The 18,945-nt window shown below is 46.8% G+C and overlaps 1 protein-coding gene across 2 annotated transcripts in view; it reads right to left on the bottom strand.

Annotated features, from left to right (window-relative positions):
- The window catches only part of LOC128874273 (irregular chiasm C-roughest protein-like), a 226,297-nt gene that overhangs the window by 57,328 nt on the left and 150,024 nt on the right, over positions 1-18,945 (bottom strand). For both annotated transcript variants that reach the window (XM_054118865.1, XM_054118866.1), the window contains one exon: positions 2,193-2,530. In XM_054118865.1, coding sequence (XP_053974840.1) covers positions 2,193-2,530 — 338 coding nt within the window. The remainder of the gene's footprint in view (positions 1-2,192; positions 2,531-18,945) is intronic.

The following is an 18,945-nucleotide window of genomic DNA, read 5'->3' as shown; positions in this document are numbered from 1 at the left end:
AGTCAGCAGACAGGACAAAGTAATATTCCAGTGAAATAAACAAGTCCGACATCGAGCCGCGAACGTTCATCGCGGCACACATTTTTCGGAACTCGTTAGAAAGGCAATTTAACTTTTCGCTCGCGCGCTTAATGCGACGACGCTATCGACTTTCCGCGACTTCCTCCGTTCGGACTTTGGACGCAATGATAGTCTAAATAAAGCTCGCAGAGTCGATTTGAATATTTCCCTGAGAGAATGGAATCTCGCGAACGTGCTCCTCGTTGTTCGATGTAGTACCTAGGGTTTTAATTCACAGCCGGAGGAACGTAAACGGTGGTAGAGATTTCTGATACGTACAAGTTGTGTCGATATCCGAAGGATTCCCGTGTATTGAGACAAAGTCGCGTCACGTCGATTTTTTTGCGGAGAATCCCGAGTACCAACGACGGCGCAGCATCAGGAGCTGGATCTCGATATCACCTGTCGGTGGCGTATGAATTTCACATGATTCCTGGACTCATCCGGAGCATCCCGAGGTCGTCGAGGCGTTCAGAGGCGTCCCCTTTTGCTTTTCCTACCCCTCTCGGTGTCTCTTTTCGCGTCCTTTCTTTTTTTGGCGTAACAAAAAAATCAATAGACGCCCGCAGGAAATTGAATTTGGCTCGCGCAGACTGGCTCGGCGTGCATCGCAGCTGCGTGCCGGTCGAGAGAAAAAAAAGGGGAAAACCTGGGGCGAAGGAAATAGCGTTGTCGGCCGAAAGCGACCGTCCCGCCTCCATCGAGATTCATTCGATTTCTAGCCCGCCTGAAAAATATGTTCAACCCTTTGCACCCGTACGTCTGTTCCCAGTCACCCGATTGGATACCTATTCCACTCGTACATCCGTCCATCGCCGCTGCTACTGGATGTGTATCGCGATCCTTTGTGTCGTGTACAACTGCTGACACCGAATGTGATGGATGGAGAACGATCCTCGTTCTTTTTTCCGCGCGTCTGATGTGTTTATTGATTGCCGATATTCTTCGTTTCGAGTATAGTTTAAACACGGCTCGTGACATCCAGTGGTGAACCGAACAGACTTTATCGAGATGCATTGTTGTAATTCATGGCAAATTTTACCTTCCTCTTTCTCTTACTCCGTGTTTAATATTATTCAATTAAAATTTTAATTCATAAATTAATTTTTTGTCACTTTAACCATTGACCTTGACAGATAATTGGCGCACATCGAAGGAAACGAATCAATTTTCCGCGGTAATTAAACCGTTCTCATTTTCAGCCAGTCCGCGTCTGTATATATCGAATCGAAATCAGTTCGCTTCAAAGGCTCGCGTAAAAGTTGTACTTTGAATTACACAATCAACTACCGTTTCACGTTCAACGAATAAAAGTTTGCCTGTGTACCGTTTAATGGTGTAAACTTTTCGAATAAAATGTTTTCCAGAGTTACCTGCTACGAAATAAAATTCCGCCAATCTCTGGTTGAAAGCAAGCTAGGAAACCGGATCCCGGATTTCTTCCTAATTGTATGCCCCATTACGCGAGTCGCTGGTTTTCAGCGTTCATCAGTATCGCCGTTTATTCGCGTTTGCTGCGATATTGCGAGCGACTCGAAGAACCAGCGGGAAAGGTTTGTGCGAGCATGGGCGAAAACAATTCCAGCAACGTCTACAGAGGTACCTTTCCTTAAGGACACGGTGTAATCTAAACGCGCCGGAAAGCTTCGCGACGGAATATTGAAAAACAGGAATGGCGTGGCCCCTCTTTCGTCCGCGTCGTGCAACAGACAGCTCGCGAAAATGAATTCCGCGTCGACTGAAACTCTGCAGATTGGAAGCAGCGCGAGGGCAAAGGTTCGAAGGGAGACGTCCTTAAAAAAAAAAAGTAACAACGAACTCTTTGAAGCACGCGGCAAAGACACGCGACACAAAATCCGTGTACCTCGAATCCGGTGCCTCTCGAAGAAGACATGGAGAGACATGGGATGTAAGGATTGTCGCGGATCTTCAAAGACATGGTTTATCTAATTGTTCGAATGTGACATTGTCGCAAATGCCGAGAAATCAACGAAGTTACCAATCGTGAAATATTTAAAAAAAATTTAGAATTTCGATGATGACTTGGGTGCCTTTCGAAGGTTTCCTCGCGAAAGAAAAACTTGAATCAACGGGTCCACCGCGCAATAAGGCGAGCTTTCTATTCGACTTACCTTCCTCGTCGCTGCCGATCATGGCGTATCGCTCGTATCCCGTGAGATTCCTGACGGCTCCCAATCCGAAGTCGTCCTTTGTCCACTGAACGGGTCCCTTCTGATCAAGGACTCGGCAAGGAAGCGTGACTCGGCTACCAATCACCGCGGTTTGATCCATCGGCTCGATCGCGAATCGCTGATAAACTACTTCCGTGGTCGTGATCGGTCTCACCGTGGAAGCCAAGGGTGACACGTTCGTCATGTTCGCGGCGGACGTTGTCCTCGTTCCCAGCGTCAGTAGTAACGAGACCCAGATTATTGGCGAAGTCGATCGCCCCGTGATCCTCGTTCTCCTGCTGAAAACGAAACAGGTTACGAAAGTGTTAATTCAGTGGCAAGAAACACGGAACAGATTTTAATGGAACCAGCGTCGTTTAAGTGTTATCGTTATGTCGATCATTTTCCAAGTTACGTGGAATCAAGGAAACATAAAATTGGAAAAATTCAGCGGTTTCGTAAGTAGGAATATGGATTTTCTTTTTCTGTCCCTCAGTTTTCGCAGGAAAATACGTCTCATCGTAAATATAAAGTGGTTTATAAAAATTTCAATTAAAGATAGTATAAGAGTCGAGGTGCTTGAAGTCGTCAAATATTTCAGATGAAATAGTGGCGATCACAGTAGTCGTAAAGATTATACTGGCAATGAAGGGAAATGATCACGTCCGCTGATCTGAGGATGCAGTTCACGATTTAATCCCTTCGGATTGAGGAAATGTACCGATAAATTAATTAACCGCAGAAAGCTTAACGTATAGTTACATTGACGGTGCAGTGGGAACCGAGAATTTCAGGAATTACGCGCGCTATGATCAGGAAGCTTTCCTCGAACGAAAATAATAAAAACGGTTCGTTATGGCCTGCGGAACGCATGTAGGGGTGATCGAGCACTCCCTCACCTGCATTTACAAATAGAAACCAACACGCTATCGGATGATTAATCATTCGTTAGAGACCGTTTTCCTCTTAATACGCTGTAGGCGATCGCCCCAACGTATCATTTCTACTAATCAACGTTTCCTAAATTAATGTTGGCTCGATGGTTAAGATTAATTAACTCATGTACGATAAAGCACGTTTGGCAAATTATAACAGACACGAATCGACACGTATCAAGGCAAGAAAGAAATTACTCTCCATAACTTGACACTTTTCAATGATGCGATAATGATACTAGACGAATGTAAAATCAGATGTGATGACGAAGCACATCGTACATATCCGTTTTCGCTCACTCATAACTTCCAAAATGCCAGCGATCCAACAAATCCTTCCAGCAATTTTCTCGCGTTTCGCGCTGTAGATACATCTCTTGAAGCATGGGTGCACAATTAAGGATCACCATGAATCCTGAAGGTGTACAAATCTCTGGGTAACGGCGTCCGTGTTTATGGGCATGTACCCGCGCGCGCGCGCGCAACACGGCACCGTGAATTATTGCGGCGAAGCGTGTCGATCGAAACCGAAGGCGAGGCGCGAGGTCGACGATCGAATTATAGAATCTAAACGCGAAATAAAGGCGACGCTAAAACTGCGACGCTCGTAGCGCACTTACGGCGGGCGTAATAATATTCCTGGAGTCGTTAAGGGTGTCGAGTTCGTAATGCGAGGGGCGTGTACACCTGAGCATGCTAAAACCAGCCGGTTCGTTTTTCTTCGGAGGAAAATCATTCGACGTGTCGATGCAGGTAAAATATTCGTTACGTCGGAAACTGTTTCGCGACGGAAAGTTAAATCGTCATAGGATAATTGACTTGCACCGATACAAAAACGCCTTTTGAATTTTTCCTTTTGTTTCTCCAAGTGTTTCTCAATTCTGCGCGTGACTCCGTCGTTTACCTTCGGGTCGTCCTCATTAATCTTTACGGTCCCATCGGATTCGGAAACGAGTGCGGAGGCCAAGAAGTCGTCGCCGTAAATGGAGACGATAAAACTATAGCCGGAGCAGCGCAATTTATTATTGCGCTCCAGAAGCGTACAGCCGGTAGCGCACGTGATGCCGCCATTATGAGCGAACCAGAGATCATTTTTTTTTACGAGGGTAATGCTGTTTTGTCGTTGCAGCAAAAAATATACTCGCTGCCGGCAATTATTACGTCCGACGCTTTACGAGGACAAAGGGGCCGATCTTGTTGTCGAGGAGTGACCCCAAGGACCCAAGCGGGACGCTGAACGATCGAGAAATACTTTAATAAAACACTGATCGTTTCTTCTCTCTCCCTCGTCGTTCCTGCAACAATTACGTTCGTGGCCCTGGGCAACGTGATCGATACAGAATATTCTACGTCGCAAAGAAACTCGCTTTCTCGAGTAACCGAAGAATCCAACTCGCTAAGTGTGCTCTCTGGCTCGATACGCGTCTCGCTCAAAACAGAGAGCTTATTTCAATAATAGACGAACAAAAACACGATAGAGGGATGCGACAATGCGTGACATAAATGACATGTATACTTATAATTTGTTCGTTCAAAAATGTAATTTTTATCTTATTTTTAAACATTAATTTTTAACTCATTAGCAACGGCTGCTCGACTAAGTACGATGAACAGTCTCTTCCAACGTGGAACATAATCGATATCCTCTCCCGCGAAAAGAAATTATTTTTGCTTAAAGCCTGCTATGGAGACGAAGTTGATTCTAATTAAACATCATCGATCCTCCACGTCGCGATTTACGCAGCAGTTTCATGATCTCCCGACCCTGTACACTCGCAGCGAAACGCGGACGCGTTCGCCGGCCAAGAAGAGCAACAGTCAGGCGACGAACCACCGTCTTAATCGTTTCATCGACCTCTCAATTAACTTTCATTCGTTCTACCGACGCTCGGAGTCGTTCCGCGCCTCGTCTGGTCTCTTCATCTACTCGATGAGTGCGCATTTATTCCCATAATAGATAACGCAAACAAATGCTGCTCGTCAAAGTGATAACAAACTCTACGCTAATTAAGTAAATAATGAATATATACGTGAGCTCAGCGAGGAGAACGGAATCTGTTTTCGAGAAACGGCTTCGGTGTAACTTCCGTCTCAAAGTTCTGGATGCCATGGACGTGTACGCTTAGCGAGGCTCGTCGTTGCTCGTCCGCTCCTTACTCCTTACATACACGTCGCGGGTATGCTTCTTACGGATCCGCGAAGTTGAACGCAGACCAGTCAGGCGGTTCTTGTCGCGGCGTGTTCCGTTGCTCGACAAAGGGAGGATGTCGTAAGATGCTCGTACCACATCGTGGCCGGCTGCTTCTTACGAGCTCAATAGGATAATAACCCCGGCTGCTCCGCGACCGAACGAACCATTTCAATGGTGTACACGAGTAATGGCCGTAATAATAATTGCGCTTGTGCCCCCGCTACCATTCGCCACGGCTCCTACGTACCATGCGTCTCGGAAACTTCGAAACGCGTCCGGGTCGACGGCGTGTCCTATGTGGGCCACGTTTCCTGTCGTCGTTTGACAAATGCCTGGATCGGCTGCGGCTTTGCGGCTCGAATCGATAGCAGCACTTTAACGCGCGCTCACCTGGGCTTCGCGCTTTAGGAACTTGTTCCCCGTCGTTACCAGGAACGAGAGCAACGCGAGGAACACACCTTGCCCTGGTGACCTCCCGGCTGGCAATAAAGGGAAAGAGCAATCACACTTGTGAGATATACCACTGGAGCGTTCCGAGACAGAAAAGTTTATACCGCCACGGGGATATTTTTGGACTACTCTGGCTTTCCTATCCCCTCGCGAGTTAGGGAACTTTTGTTTTAGCTAGGAAACCGAGTGAACTTGGACCTTAGGACTTGGATTATCAGCGTAAGTGAATATCAAGATCAATCAAGTATCCATCGTACCGAGTCGGACGTTTCAGTCAGCGTTCTGTTCTCTTATATTTTTCCTCGTTGATATCCTCCTTTGTTACGACGTACAGGAGACGTTAGGTAAAGAAAAATAAATAAATATATCGTGTTTTCTACACTGCTGCGGAGTATCACGTGTTTTCCAATGCATCAGCAAACGATATCGATTACTCGACGAAGGAGTAACAAAGATGTACTTTTCTGAACCCATACAGATCGAGATACGCAGACGGAGCAAATTTTTACTCTATTACAAATTGGCGTGAACAACTCCGACGAATTGCGCAATCGAGGAGTTCGCTTGAAAACACCAGATGTACAAAAATGAATAAAAATGCTATGAATGTCGTGTTAATATCTGCAATAATGGTACGTGTCATTCATACCGTGCTGGAGTCACGAATGAATTTAATTTTCGTTTTGTGAAATAGCTGGACTAGAGGGAAAATTGAGAATGTCGCTTGGCATCGATCAGATGTTTGACCTCCTGCACTGTCCTATCCGAAATATGGACGAATTCTTTCTCGTTATGGCTGATATTTGGAATAGCTGCAGCCCGCGGAGTCATGGAACCTTCGAATTCCGTCGGCCTCGTGTAAAATTTCCCTTCCGGGTTTTTATTTTTCCCTTGTAAATAAGCTACCTCCGAGAATCAGCCTGCGGGCGAAATGTGAAATAGTCCGTTAACAGCGGAAGGTGAAATTCGGTGTTTCGTTGTTATCGAGATCGATGAAAATTCAATTGAACCGACAGAACACGAGCGTTTCTCGATATTTTAAATTTACAAGAGTATTTGTTTTCACGAACTAATATTTCACGTCAAGTGCCACTCCACTTGGCATCTGTATGTAAGAGAATAAGGAACACTTTTCCTATTCGATTAAAAAATGAATTTAAGATGTGCGCAATATTATAACTTACAGCGTCGAAATTTTATTTCAAATCTACGCGTATTTGATTTTTATCTTTCTTATTAACTCGCTTCGTTCGCGCAGCTGGTGGTTAATCGAGGTTAAATGTTGTAAATACCTTTGCTCGTTCACTCGCAGTTTACAGTCTTATTGTTTCCTCGACGTGTAGCAGTGGATGATAAGCTTCATTAATTTCAATCCCGAGTTTCGCCAACACTCGGTGTGTTACTTGAACTGGTCGAACATTATATTTCAGGAATTACGTTGTATCCCGATGGCGCGGTAAATATTCCCGGGTGGGATTGGGAGAGTCAAAAAATTTTAGAAATTTATGGTCCGACCGGCAGTATTTTTCTCCGACGCGTGTTCCATCGGTGTCCCAATCTGCGGAACGACGGCTCGCAAATCAACGATTTTTAACCGTAACTACCCGAGCCGATACAACGGCTCGCGTGCGTTCGTTACACCTCCGAAACTCCGTTATAATCGTTGAGTTGTTAAACAAAAATTTGTCACGGCGAAATATTGCAGTGGAGGCTATGTTTTAAACTAACGGACAATTAAAGATGGAAGGCACGAACCATCCAGTGACGGCACCCTCTTAAAATTTTTCGCAAGGGACCTACGAGAGCTACAAAGTGCATTTCCCATATTTTAATATTTTCTAATGGTCGCGATACCGTTATAGTCGGTATGCAATGATATATGGTCTGCGAAATGAAAACACGACGATGATGGGGCAAAAACGGACGATTCAACGCGTCGTTAAAAAGTAATGCTGGGCAAAGAAAGGAAGGCAAACGTTTGTTATCCCTCCCGGGACGAGCTGGGGGCGGGGAACGGCAATAAAAAAAATTCGAACGCGACGCGTAAAGAAGATAGTGCGTCGCTGTCCCGTCGGAACACGATCCCTCGACGATTGCGTGTCATCGAATCGGGTATGCGCGCACCAGACGATCTCCAGTATCAATTGATTCGATCACACGCCCCCTTTGCTTTTTATCGCCACCGTGTGTCGAAATTTCGCGCGGTTTTGCGGCGCGCGTCCTCCCAACGATGCGTTTCGCGCCGCACTGGTCCGTCCTATCGGGCATCGTGCCGTGTAACCGTACGTAGATCATGCTCCACCGATAAAACGACGCGGCTCGGCGGAGAGCTCGCGATAATTAATTGTCGGCTGATCGTTCGAACAATTACACCTGAATGCCGCGGCAATTATCCGCGCGCACTCCACATAGGCCGCTCGCGTACGAACAAACGCACTCGTTTGTCGCGTGGTTGCTTACACGAGTCGTTGCAATTCTGACTGTTCTCAGGATAGAAAAAAAAAAACGCGTTCCTTAATTAGCGCCATTGAGTTTCCGAGTTCGGCCACTCTGAGAGAGTCTGTGTACCTGGAAGAGTCAAAATGTTTAAGTTAAACGCTGATGCGTGCGCATGATCATCGATGTGGCATGCTTTCAGCTGCCTTTGACTTCTTCTATAGCACGGTCTCGTTCGCGCGATATGCATCTTCCTTGAAATACGATAATTACACTTCCAGGTCGATAGTACTCCGTTCATAATATTCAATTAGATATGTAAGCTAAATCTTGGTGCGGTGGAAATCCCCTTTTCCTGCTGGGCATTAATACCGTATGGAAGCATGCAGATCGACTTGGACTAATATTCGCGAAGCGAGAGGAATCAGTAACGGTTCAAATAATCGGCTTACGTATCCATCGCGAAGTCCTGAATAGCAGAGGAACAACCGCTCGAAAATATTCAGTGGACTTGCTGTATTCGCTTAGAATTAAAATAGAATATTATATTAAAAACAACACTCCTTATTTTCAAACGTTGCTCAGAGGATTGGCTTAAACGGTTCTGAAGCAATGTAGCTTTCTGGACTGGAATTATGTAACGCGTTTTTCCGCGTGGAGACTGTCGAGACTGTCGAGACTGTACCTAACTGCATTTGACAGGGGTGAAAATCGAACGCGCGAAGCGGGCCAGGTCGTCGATTGTACAAGTCCCCTATCGTCGAAGAGTCGCGACGAGACACAGCGTCTCTGATCAATTTGTCATCGTGTGACCCAGTATCGAAGATACGAGTCCCCGGGGTCGGAGCTTCTGGAAACGTCAAGCTTACGTGCACGGGGCCATGCGGACGTCGTTCGATACGGAGAATCAGCCTAGGGTTAAGGCCGTCGCCCACTTAACGACGCGTTTCATATCATTTGCAGCACGTAGAACGTACCGATGTCGGTGGTGCGCGAGAAAGGAACTAGTTGTTTGCGATCTTCGATAACTTTTACTACTGTATTTCATTCTAAAACTACCTACATATTTCGTGTGAAAGATATATATGTCACGCAAGAGTTCATTTACTGTCTATTTTAATGCGATTTCAGCTTCTAATTGAAGAGAGTGCACGTGCATTTGGCCACTTACTGGTTGGAAACGTTCGTTACAGCTTGGCACGAGTGGAAATAAAATACAGTCGACTCCATCGGTCATAAATGTCTGAATAGTCTGCAGGCGCTCGGAGGAAACGCAGTTATCCGCGGCTGGAATTGCTCTTACGGGATCTAAACGGGAGATCTTCCTGTTTTTATATAAACGTCAATCACGATAATGGCCCCTTCGAACGGGAGACAAACACGGGGCTCCCTAGCCCTCGGAGCGCTCGACGCTGGTTCGCTACGCCATCGTGCTCGCCAGGCTCCGATAACTGCGAAATCGTAATATCTCTCTACCGTACGCCTTTCAATTTGAATAATCCGATGAATAAATTCACCCGATCGTACAGCTCCAGTAATCGCAACGTCCCTGGTATCTCCTTTCGTCGCGTGTCTCTCGGGGAACTGCAAGCTCGATATCGCCTAATTTTTTATTGGTTCCGAAAGCACGACGGACTCGCCACGAACAGACAGATGAACAAATTATGCTTCGATGTCAACCTCAAAATTGAGTTAAACGCTCGTGAAAGGCCTGTCCAGCTGGGAGACACGAATATTTTTCAGAAGGTATAAATATTTACGCAGACATTGCGTTACCTCGGCAAAATTAATTTCGTACTTCATCAAATTCATATTTCGTAAAATTCTCATGGCTCGGTAGAACATAAATAAATATGTGTAGAGTTCAGTCCAATAAAGCATTGATATTGGAGTTCTCTAAAAACAAATCTTCATTTTTTACCAAGTTTTCAAGGCTTCAAACTAGACAGACCCCTTGACGTACCCATTAGTACTTTCTTGACTACCATCCGCGCTCGCCTCTTCGAATTCCGAACCAGGGAACTCGGATGCAAGCAGCTGACGCGCGAAAAATGCGCCCAAGTAGGTTGAACCACTTCGAATATATCATTTTTATCGAGTCGACGACTTCTTCTCGGGCCAATAATCCATAATCGGCTCGACGGATTTCGATTAAATATCTATTAACCTCCAAGGAGTTCTTCAAGGGTGCACGGGATAAGCGCGACGGAACTGGGTCAACCGGGGCTGTCGTGTTTTGCTTCCTACCGCTTCGGAGCCTCGATTCTTTGCGAATTTCGCCCGGTCGAGAATTGATTTATTTATTTTCGAGGACTGAATCCTTCTTATGCGGGAAAATAGAGACGGAAAAGAACGAGAGTGAAGGGCCGTCGCGTTTAAAAGAAGTTTTTCGAGATAGAGACACTTATTTACAGTTCCTTGATTTCTGTATCAACAATTTCTCGATCGTTAATTCCTCCATATGCCAAGAATTTCGCTAGGCTCCTTTTTTTCGATCCGAGTCCCGAGGCGCGTGTGTCGCCGGGAAAATTGATTTATTATCGCGTAGCCGTTCTCCCGAAGCATGTTTGTCCGTATCGGTATTCATGGCGCGACGAAAACTGTCAAGCCTGTCCCTGGTTACCCTGACCTGGCTGGATGCGGTGGCTCTGGCTGTTGCAACGCGGACGCATTGTGTGCTCACACAACAATCAACATCGGTCGTGTGTGGCTACGTACGGGCTTCACAATGGGAAACTGACGCATGAGTCGCGCTTACTGCGTCAGATACACCGAAACCACGATGCTCCGTGCATGAGAACTCGAGATCTAGAGTTAGGGTCAGAGGTGGGGCGGAGCGTCCAATCGACATTCGAGAATTATTCCTCACGAGTAAATTATCTACGATGTAAGTACATCTAGATAAATTTGAAAGACCTAAAATCGCGAAGACATCGAGTAGAAAATATCCTACGAACAATGGACAACCTAATATTGATACAGGAACTAACATCGAGCCCTGTGGTCCACCATTCCGGTTGGTCGCGCTATTCCTGCAGCAATTGCACCGGAAACACCGCGATACTAACGCCGCACGATGTTCCACCGCCACCAGTCAAACGCTGTCGTTGTTTATTTAACTGTCGGCTGTTGTAGAAACGCGCGTGAGACCCAGTAGCGGCTCCACCGGCTGCGAACTATTTTTATGGAATCTATAAACAAGTAGAACGAAGGAGCAACCGAAACGCTGCTCGCCCACGGGCTCTGCGCGCGCTTTGTTTCCGTTGCAGTTGATGCGTTGACGTTTACACGCGTTGAGGACACAAAGCGACGAGCTGGATGTTGTCCGATCTTCTCTCACGGTGAAATCGCTCCTCCGACGACGAATCGATACCAGAAATAGAACGGGAAAGGTGCTTTTTTTCGCGTTTGAAGTCGAAGCGTACGAGCGAGCTATGAAATATTCAGCCGTGGTTGTGCTTCGTACGTATTTGTACGCGTTGTTGACAGTTTAATGCATTCTCTATTCGATGGTTGATACTGGTCGAGGCCCCGCAGAGAGTTCGCAGTATTTCGAATCCTGTTCCGATTCCAAAATATTATTGGAACTCCTTTTCATCTATTTCTTGTTGACACGGTATGCCACCTGATCGCTGTATTATTCAAGCACCTGAAAAATCTACGCGCTTTAGTTTTTTCACTCGATATCTGGAGTTGCTCAAGAATCCCAAGCTTACAGCGTCGCCATCCAATGCACCGTCTTCTCTGGCCATCGAGAATCTAGATCCGAGTCGGATACTTGTTAGGATGTTACAGCTGCCAAGGTGCTTAAGCAGCACAGCGACAACGTCCGTCTGCGCGAATGTCGCAAAAACGTCTAAGGTCCTCTTCGTCCGATTGAATTACGTGCAAGCGGCGCAGATGGAATTAAATCCGGACGCAAGACCGCGGTCCGTGTTTTATCCAGATGGTCGCTTCAAGCCACTTTTTCGGAACAAGATACAAGGCAATGTTGGTCTGATCCCATGGTTCGTTCCTCGCGGATGCCATCGGCTTAAACGTGTCACGTGTCCCTCTCATGCTGAAGAAAACATATTCTCCCTACGAATTGCGTCCTGTATCCTTTCCTTTATGCAGGGTTTCCACATGCAAACCTTATCGGCGCCACAGTTTCCAAACCTTATCGATTCGACTGGCGAAATTGTTGCTCCAGCTGAGCAGAAGCTTTTTAGAGACTAGTCGAGTCTTCGAAAGGAATAGTTATCGTACTTGTAATATGGTTCCTAGAGGAATCCAATAATCCGTGCATGTAGAAACTCAGCTTTATTCGAACGCGACCATCGCACGAAAACGGGCCAATCCCCGCACAAGACGCGAGCAACATCAAAGTTATGCTCCGTGACAGCACGTTAGCTGTCTCGCTACGAGAAGGTTCTAGTCTTGCGGATCCAGGATTCTCTGGTTGATTTAAAGTTCCGTAACCGTGACGGGATCGCCGAGCGAGCAAATCGTTGCTCGCGAATCCTTTCCCAGGACGCTGGCTGCTTCCTGAAGCGTACGGGATAAAAAGGAAACTGGCAGAGGGATGGAAGAAAGCGTAGAGTTATTCAAGATTTCCCGTTCTGATAATTGGAGCGGTTGCATAGAGATGACTGCGAAATACCGCTCCCGTGCCTTTGCGCTCTTTGTCGTCCCCGGTGCGATAAGACGAGGAGCAGCTCGATCGACGCTTAATTTCCTGAACAGGGAAACTCGAATCTCGATCTTTCGTTTGCCAGACGATTGCTCTAACCAATCGAGTTACCTGGGCTGCCAGAGGATTCCCATCGCCCTCGTCTAACTCGCTTTTCGAAATTATCAAGACTGTGAGGGATTTTCTGGTATTGGACGCAGGAAGGTGAGATACCGTCGCGGTACATGTAGCCCGAGAAAGGAAGAGAAATACGTTGAAAAATGTAGAAAGCCGTTGACGAAGACTTGCTACGCAATCTCGGCGTCTCGTTACTTAGTCACCGCGCACGAAACAAAATTTTAATTTCGGAAACTATGATAGAATTACAGTAAGACCCCGCGTTCCGATTAGATCCGTTGGACGATGCAATCCTGGCGAGCGTACACCGGTTAACCGCTGAAGGAGCGGTTCTTGTCAGCTCGTGGAGAGCATTTTCGCAACGGAATTAAATCGCACAACGGCGGGGGAATTCGTTTCGCGAGTCAGATTTCATTGGACGCAAGTTGATACAACGAGAATCGCGGTTTCGTCGCGAGGAGGCAGTAAACGCGTCTACGGTGTGCGCTAACTTCGCCCGTGGGCGTCTGTCTTTACATAAGAACGGCGTACGTGTTATACATACGTACGTACATATGTACGTCCCGCGGTTCACATCCCTGGAGCGCATACATCTGCAATGCAGAAACGAGACGACCATGTAAATTCAATATTTGAGCCGCGATGGAATGATCGTTCCGAGGAGAGAAGGTTGGCCGGCCACTTAAAGGTGTGTGTACGGAAACGGTCCACGCTCGGCCACGAATCGACTATTTTCGAGACCCTGGTCGATTATTCATACTCGCGAATAACCCGTGAACTTAGACAACTGCCGGCGCACTAGCTGCAGTCTGATCCTCGCGAATTTTTAATCGTTTCTAACGATGTTATTCTAGAACTTTTTCGTTCCATCAATTATTAACCGTAATTTATAACCGTGTACATCATACACGAAAAACCTCGACATAATTGCAACAAAGTTTCGTCCATCTCCGATCTAAATGTGCCCCGTTCGCCTTGAATTATCGCGAACGGCTGGAATTGAATTTCTTTCCACGAACCCGTTGAACGGCGTGGCGCGCGATCGATCTGGTTAATTTATATTTAAACGGCGGCGTCGTCTGGCGCGAAACACGCGCGGAAAACCGGCGAAGAGTGGCAAACACGACGCCCTCCGACCGGAGCACTCGTCGTCGGAGCTTTCGCGTTAATCACTGAGTCGGTCTCATTACGAGAATCAAAATATCCGTGACAGACGTGGTCGCGCGCCACCAGACACGCTCGCAACCCCGCCGCGTGTATGAGCGCATAGGTGAACGCTCGCGGAGGGTTTGTCAGCCGCCAACCCCTTATAGAGGGTTGACCTTTCTCTGCGCGGATCGATATCGTGAACTCGCGGGGTATAAATTTCCTCGCCGAAAAGCGTCGGACACGTTCAACCCTCCCGACCCCCCTCCGACGCGAGCTCGAAAAAGTGGGGAAAATGGGAATTGTCTATTAGCGACGGCGCGACACTTCGCTCGCGGGGAGAAGTGATTCGTGCCGCATTACCGCTCGAGGACAGTCTGTACAGGGTGTGACACGGCCTGCGACCTGGTTCGAGGGTGAATTTCACGGTTGGCTGCAATTTCATATTTTAACTCTCGGTTATCGTTGCGAAATCGATTTGCGACCACTACTACTTTCAATCCATAGATTGAAAGGACTGAAAATGTAACAATTTGGAGCAGACAATTTATCACCGCAAAGGGTGTATTCGGGTGAAATGTGAAATAGGTGTATTTAATAACGTTATATTTACGAATTAAAAAATGTTTAGTCGCGTCACTTCTGAATTTAGTCACAGCGTATAGTTGTTCGCAAAAAGAAATCGCGAACCGTCCTTTTTTCGACTAGTGCACCGTTCCAAGCCTTTAAGTACCGAATCCATTCCTGGAACGGGTCCCGCGCGTCCCACCTCGCGCGTACGTGTGTAGAAACAGAGGAAGGGAAGAAGAGAAGAAGCGGCGACGTGTCCCCGGCCCGTTTTTTTTGTAGCCCGAGGAAGCTGTCTCGAGATAATTACGCCGTCTTTCCGTGATTTTAATAAACGCGGGGCTGAATAGAAACAGAGCAACGTCTCGTCGTCGAGTAATTCTTTTAGCGAGATGAAAATTTAACGCGGCGCCCTGCGAAATAAGATAGAAGAGAGTCGGAACCTCGCTGGATACGCGGCCCTTTCTTTATCCCTCCCCGCCGGAACTATGAAATACTTCTAGGCGAAATAAAATTATCGCGCATTCTGGATTATTTTGTTTCGCGTTTGAACGCCCGCGCGCCGCTCGTTGCCACGGCCATTTGTATTACACCGTGCACAAGAAACACGTACACCCCATTATCATGCCTTCGTTATTCCATTACGATCCCGTTTGCCCATTTACGTTGCAAATTACTTTATCTTCGAAAACGTTGGGGCAAAAGCTATTATTCCCGCGTAAGATCCCGCGTTAAAGCTTTCGGGGGTTTGCGAGTAGCGCGCTCAAACAAATCTTCTTGGAGGACCGACCCCTTTGGAACCCCCTGCAACAACTTTTACGTGTATTCTCTCGATTTTTACGATCTCTTTCGGGTTAAAAATTCCCGAAAAAGTGGTCTATTTTTGCGACGTCAAGTCTGCGCTTCAACAATCCTTATTCTCGACACCTTCGTCGCGATGTAATCGACGCATGTCCGTACACAAAGCATACCGATTAACAGCGATATGGTGAGCTCGATGTCCTTTCTGCGATTGACGTTTCGATCGTGCGACCGAGCCGAGCCACTGACGCCGCAGGCAATACGCGGTAATTCGATTAATCTTCGATTAATTACACGTCTAGGGTTGAAGGGAAAGCCATAGGACGGCCTGTATCATGCACTGTGACCCGCAACCCTGGTTACAATCTCGTCGTGTCTGTGGGCTACGAGTGTCTGCCCGCAATGTCCTGCATCTCATCGTCTAAGTTGACGAAAAATGGATGGAATCGTGCCTCTCTGTCACTGAGTTTCTCGTTCATCGACTACTGAGGAACCTCGAAGAGGACGGAGCCCGACGTCCAAGTCCACGACTTGCGACGCGAACCAAGGTATATCGTAATCTGTTAAGCACGGTACAACGAGATCTTGTACATTTGTAATTTCGATGGCATCTAACGTAGGAAACCTTGGAATGCCTAATTCGTTTCTCTATTTTTTCCCGAGCATTACAATATCGTGATTTTATCTCCCATCGCAGGTACGAAGTTTATATAAAGGGTAGCGGCGAATGTAGGAAATCTGTCCGCTTCTCGAAAGCTGTACTTTTCATTGCTTTCGTTTCCCCCTCGAGTACACGTTTACTGCATGCATAATATATTACACCAAAGAATGTGATACGAGTTTTTAAGATATGCATATCAGTGCCACGATTATGCGACAAGATTCGTACAATTTACAGTGAACGTACGTGGGATTGAGAAAAGTAACGCATTAACTTTCAATGAAAAGACCCTGATAAAATAGTCAAAGCTAATAAATCCTCTTTGTATTGTTTCGATCGCAGCGACTACAAGCGTACGACGATGGTGGTTCTGTCTTATTATTGTTACACGATCGTATGCAAACGTCTGAGTCGGTCGCGTTCGCGGTTCCGTTTTCCCGTAAACAAGCAAATAAACCCGACGTCTCTTTTTCGCGTGACGCGTACGTACGCGACGCGATCGATTGGCTGGCTCAGAGGTTTTCGAGATTATTTAACGAGCTCGATAACGAGCCACCGAAGTAGGTGAAGGACGAAGGATCACGAACGCTGGTCGCAGCCGACCGATTTCAGGGTGGCATCGTCGCTGTTCAAACAACGATTGGTCAAACAATAACATCGTTAAATCGATAAGTGGAATAATCGGAATATCGATAATCAGATTCGCGCGGACGAGTGGACCGTGAAAACACGGTTTGTTGGCTCGACGGAGACTCTCCAACTGTCGACGAACGGAACGGCAACGTCGTCTCGACGAATCGCGGTTAATCCCTGGCTGAGTTTCCCATTATTCAAACAATTTCGAATAAACCTTTTGTCCAAATAAATGTCTCGGTAAAGGTGTTCCGTTCGAATCCGGATAAATATGTATTTTTCAATCCTTTATAAACCTACGAAGTTATGGTAAAATATGCGCGTGGAAGGGTACGCGGCTACGTGGTGCTCTTGTTAAACAAAGGCTACACGGTTCGGCGGGTAAAGCGATCGACATCTCGATGGGCTCAGAAACAAGCGATGGGTCGTGGTTCGATCTTAATTTGCGGTTCAGAAGGGGCACGGCACGATTGTTTTGCCCTCCGAATGAAAAAGACGGGATAACAGGAAGCGAATGGATGGCGCGCCTAATCCTGCCGCGGCGTAATAGATTAACACGTCCCCTCGAGAGGTCGGCTGGCAAAAAGGGCGAAAGAACAAAAACCCGCGAGGGGGTCTGGGTGAAACGACTGGCCGTTGACAAGAAGTTCGAGTATACGCGAGATAAAGAGCCTCCATTATCGAAGATGGCTAGGCACTTCTATTATATCCATACGGTATTTGTTTATGCGAACAATGACGCCATACACGGAACGAGCCGCGTGCACTCAACGGCGTCGCGAAGGCTTTTGTTTTTTCATCGAGCCTTCGGTACAGAGATAAAGCTTTTGCTCGAATATTGGCGTAATGAGTAACACCTGAAAGGTAAGGAGCAGCGATGTAATTTTATTATACCTTTATATCTCGGATCGTTACTTCTAGAGATGCGTCGAACACTTTTTTCTTGACAAACATAAATAAGGTAGCCGAAAATTGCACGGAATTTCTAGAAGCTAGACGAAATTTTTCAAAATTCTCACCTCCGGTACAGAATTTTTCCCATCTCTGCTTTGGCGCGAGCTACGACGAAGGCCCGAGAACGTGCCAGTAAAAAGCGCGCGTCAATGAAGCTCGAAGAAAGCTGGCTAAAAGGGACGAAAGAGGAACGACTCGCCTCCGTTAACGCGATTGCTCTTCTGGCCCCTGCGGCGACCGCGGATTTAACTCTCAAATAACCGAGTCATCGCGACTTTCATTTCACGATTATTTTATTCTGAAAAAAAAAAAGGAGTTAAGTAGGTCGAGAGGGCGCGCTCTCTTAATCAGCCCCACCTTTTAAAGCAGATAATACCGTGTGTAATTTTGCTTACTAGCCACGGCTATTAATTTCTCGTTCCATTCGACGAACCGCGCCGAGAGAGACGCCAAAGAAGGAGAGGAGATGGGATCCAGAGGATGTAATCGTTGCACCAAGAGATTCAACATCTCCAAAGTCCCTGCTGACACTCGTAACGCGTCAACGAGTCCGACGTCGCCTAATTCGATACGGATTCCGGCGTTTATTATTTCGCCAACTTTTGTTAGCATTGCTAATTGAACTACTCGCCAAGTCCTGGCAAGTTTCCGCGAGACTTCGGTCGTGCCGGATGGCGATAAGAACGATCGTTATTATACTGTTTACAATCTCTGAGAGGTTGTACTGCGGGGGAATTTTGACACGGAGATCGGACACTTCCGCGTGGATTTCCTTTTCGAGAGAAACCTTTCAAACATTCTGGATCATCGGTGGAAAACTGTGACTTCTATAGCATGCATTTCCGCGCCATTTCGTTTGCCTTTTCCTTACTTTTCCGAATCGTACAGGGTTAGTTTCAATTACGCGACCTAATAGCTGGTGGAAGAGAAAACGTAACGCTATTCCGCGGTAGATTGGCTCGAGTAGCAACGTAGCACGAAACACGCATTTCTCTCCAACTTTTCATAATGCCACGAATAAAGTCCGAGGATTCTGCGCTCGTGTAACATTTTTCCGTCCTTTTGTGCCCCAGATTTCCCCTTTAAAGTGCTGCCGCGCACTTCCAAACGGCCTTTCGCTCCTGAAAAGAAAGGAAAGCCAGCGACTCGTG

This window comes from Hylaeus volcanicus, chromosome 3 (assembly GCF_026283585.1).
Source record: "Hylaeus volcanicus isolate JK05 chromosome 3, UHH_iyHylVolc1.0_haploid, whole genome shotgun sequence".
In the NCBI taxonomy this organism is placed as follows: Eukaryota; Metazoa; Arthropoda; class Insecta; order Hymenoptera; family Colletidae; genus Hylaeus; species Hylaeus volcanicus.
The sequence above is the reverse complement of the archived record's forward strand: the minus strand, read 5'-3'. Positions and strand labels throughout refer to the sequence as shown.